This window comes from Impatiens glandulifera, chromosome 4 (assembly GCF_907164915.1).
Source record: "Impatiens glandulifera chromosome 4, dImpGla2.1, whole genome shotgun sequence".
Lineage (NCBI taxonomy): Eukaryota > Viridiplantae > Streptophyta > Magnoliopsida > Ericales > Balsaminaceae > Impatiens > Impatiens glandulifera.
Window position 1 is genome coordinate 46,462,309 of NC_061865.1, and position 3,717 is coordinate 46,466,025.

A 3,717-nucleotide genomic window follows, 5' to 3' on the forward strand; every position below is an offset into this window, starting at 1 on the left:
TTTGAGGTTATTTTATCAAATTTCCCTCCCTCCCATATGAAGAACGAATTTATATTTATTCGACTAAATGAGGTTTTTTTCTTAAATATGAAAACAATGATTATTTATATTTTTGTTCATTCTCATATACATTAACAAAAATATATATATTTTTTTTTAAACTTGTCACTAACTAATTTTAGAGAAACAAAAACAAAAATGTTTTTAAAATGGAAAATAATATCATAACAATCCACATCAAACAGGCTTTAAATGTTATCTTTTTTGTGCTCCAAAACAAATTTGACTGTCTGACCAATATTTTATTCTCCAATTAAGTAAAATGACTTTGAACCCATATATATGCTAAGAAAAGGCACTGTTTTTTACTATTCAAAATTGCTGCAATTATTTGGAATTTTTACCATCTAAAGTTTTATGGTCAAATTTAGCATTTAATCTACAAACATGCTTAGACATGATATAACATGACATCAAACACAACAAAGTTGACCAACCAACTACATTATCTATATTATCCCAAATCTAATATACATTTTGTTAATCATTCATCATAAGATTAGATTAGTTAAACACAAAGTCATGAGTTTAAACCTTCATGACTATGTTTCATCGTTAAACGAAGAGGCTGCAGATACATAAGAAGTACTTGAATCGGATGATGATTTTGGAATAACCGCAATCCCAATGAGAAGATCAACAAATGCTCCAATTATAAACCCATGATTAATCTTCCCATTCATTTTCAAATACCAACACAACAATTCTCCCAAGAATTCCCAATCACTCAGCCCATGACTCTCCACCATCTCCTCCATAGATCGTCGAAAATCCCCATAAGGATCGGCCGACTCCATAGCCAGCGCCACTCCATTTATGCTTTCGTTGGTCTTCGGTTCCTTCATGAGTGACCTTGTGTTGCCCGGCTCGAAGAAAAGCCTCTCGGACTTGATCAAACCACGAATGGTTGAAGGGTCGAGAGGGAGCTCGTCGGAATTATCATCGTCTGTCGTGTGACTTAGTAATGATAATTCTGACGAGCTCGTGAACCACGATTCGGGAATGGCGAACCGTGGTTCGTTTTCGTCGTAGAAGACTGAATTGACGGTTTTGAAGATTTCTTGACCGGCACGGAATGAGAGAGTGTTTGTGTGTCTACACAAAGGCCATTGCCATGGTTGATGATGATTACTTCTTCCAACCTTGTTGTTCTTGAAGATAAATGGGAGCTTCATCGTGTTGAAGAATAAAATAAAAATGGGTTTAAATCATGATGGGAGATTTTATCCGTGAAAGAGAGCTATGGGAGGATGAGGTTTTTAATAAAGAGTGGGGGCAGAGGAAGGTGGAGAGGAAATGGGAGAGAGGTAAGAAAGTATATATCATGTGGGTATTTAATGTTGAATTTTTTCTTATTTTAAATCACTTATTTTATTTCTTTTTCTCTTTAAAATAAAATCAAACTCTTTTATTAATCACCCAAATTGAAAAGTGAGAATCACAAAAATAAATAAACAAATGAAACAGTGCAAATAGAGTTACTCCCGGTCCCATTAACAATGAAAAAAAACACTGACCATAAAATTCCAGCTGAGAGTCAATACGAGAACGGTGAACCACGTTAATATAATATATATATATATATATATATACCATAACCTTTGATGTTTTTTCGGATGAATCCATCAAAGGTGGTTACACGAATACTTGTATTGACATCAAAGTTTTAACATTCGACGATATTAGAGTCCACAAATAGAATTTGAGGAGGGACAATGAATTTTACAATATATAGAAATATTTTTCAACCAATTATAAAATTTAACTTTAATTTAAAGTTCTAAATTGCCCAAAAACGTCATAAAAAAGCCAAACAGAGACTTATAAGGAACACAAAATCAAAGTACTATATTATAAAAGGGCCTGGCATTTCCTATCCAATCTTTGTGTCCATTCAAGATTCTAAGATATGATAATTATTTATTAATTACTCTTTTTTTTTACATGGTAAGTTAGTTAGCCGACATGATAAACACATAGCTAAACATGAAAGCATAAAATAAATAAGGAGATGGAATAGAAATGTATCCAAAACCGAAGACTGAATTGAACAAACACAACCTAGTTCACACTTTTATTGATCAAACTTGAATTATTTTACAAGAGAGTGATAGAGAGAATACAATTAGTACAAGAGAGACTAAAGGGGTCTTTTTTTCGCCTCCCCTAATAAATGGAAAGGAACAACAATTTAAAGGAAATTTGTTTATAAAAGTTAAAAATGAACAGTGACAAGGATAAAGCTTTTCTGCACATTCCGGATCTTGTCTTCCGATTATTGCAGATCTTGCCTTTTATCTATTTAATTTTTTATTTGGCTAGAGGAGGATGATCCAACTTCCTTCTTGGATATTTTTTCAACCAATGTATCTTTGATTGCCTCGAAGATGTCTTCAATTCCAACATCACTTTGAGCATCTTGTAAATATCGAAGATGTCTTCAATTCCATCATCACTTTGAGCATCTTGTAAATAATCAGATGCCATGGTTGAATCGGATTTATTGGATTTATTATCATCTTCAAATTTAGACATAATGTCTTTCTTCATTTCTTCAATGTATGTAGCTATCATCTATTCTTTTGTCAGGTTTTATGACCTCATTCGAGTTTTTTTGGAGATATAATCAAACAGAGACGGAGTCTCAGCTACTTGTCGTCTTTCTTCATATAAGCTTATTTGTTGGTTAAGAGGTCCATTGTTTCCTTTCCGAATCGCTCATTCGTATCCGGGTCTATTCTCATCATCTTATCCCAAAATTCATAATGAGATGTTCTGAATAAATAGAGAATTCCTGTTTTGGTATAACCAAATTCTGGTACCCATTTTCAAATCCAAGGAATAGAGAATTCTATGAAGAAGAAGCATGAAGTTATTCATTCAATGTATAAATTTACCTCTTGTTTCTTAAAAAGTTGTGGCGAGATATCGCTCTATTTATCAAAGAAGATTTTAATTTCTTCTGGTATAATTTTTGGATTGGACCAAAACAGTAAAAACAATTTATAAACCAGTGGGGAATGTCTCCTCTCTAAACATTCACGCATACCTTGATGAACCATGAATGTTTCTATCTATTATTCTCGTAATTAAGTGCCTTAGTGAAGGCATCACAGTAATCCCAATAATTGAATTTAGTTGTCGTTATTTTATTAAACGACAATTCTCTTTCTTTCATTGGGGATATTCCCCAATCTTTTAAGGATATCGTCTTTTTTATTATCATTTTGCTGAAATTATAAATTTCTTTATTTGTGCTAGAGAAGTATGGTATTTCACACGATATGATTTGAACAAGTATTTGTTCATAAAACATCTAGGACTTATAAGTCCTTGATGGTGTGGACAAATTATCCAAATACTTCTGCATTATTGTCCATGACTTATTTTTCCATCTGAGGTCTTTTTCTTCTAAGAGAAATATAATTTCTTTGTATTCATTTCTCGTAAACCCAATATTAGTGGATTCTGTTTCATCATCGTCATGTATTTTGGCGTAAGTGGGCTTGATCTTTTTGACTCTCAGGGTCTTAAGAGAGATTCATTGCTATGAGCTTCTGTCTTTCATATTGAGATATAATCTCTAGTGTTCTACCTTGACTGTTGAGTTATGGAGCCTACATTTATAATAAACTCTACATTGTTAATTAGAGTTTA

General features: G+C 32.6%; 1 protein-coding gene across 1 annotated transcript; it reads right to left on the reverse strand.

The window, feature by feature from the left end:
• Positions 1 to 473: 473 nt before the first annotated feature.
• Positions 474 to 1,277, reverse strand: LOC124936964 (transcription repressor OFP13). The gene has a single exon (XM_047477489.1). The coding sequence runs from the start codon at positions 1,233 to 1,235 to the stop codon at positions 603 to 605; it is 633 nt and encodes a 210-aa protein (XP_047333445.1). The 5' UTR covers positions 1,236 to 1,277; the 3' UTR covers positions 474 to 602.
• Positions 1,278 to 3,717: the final 2,440 nt, after the last annotated feature.

Excerpts from the sequence above, each read along its gene's own strand:
- LOC124936964 (XM_047477489.1), bottom strand. The coding sequence starts at position 1,235 with ATGAAGCTCCCATTTATCTTCAAGAACAACAAGGTTGGAAGAAGTAAT.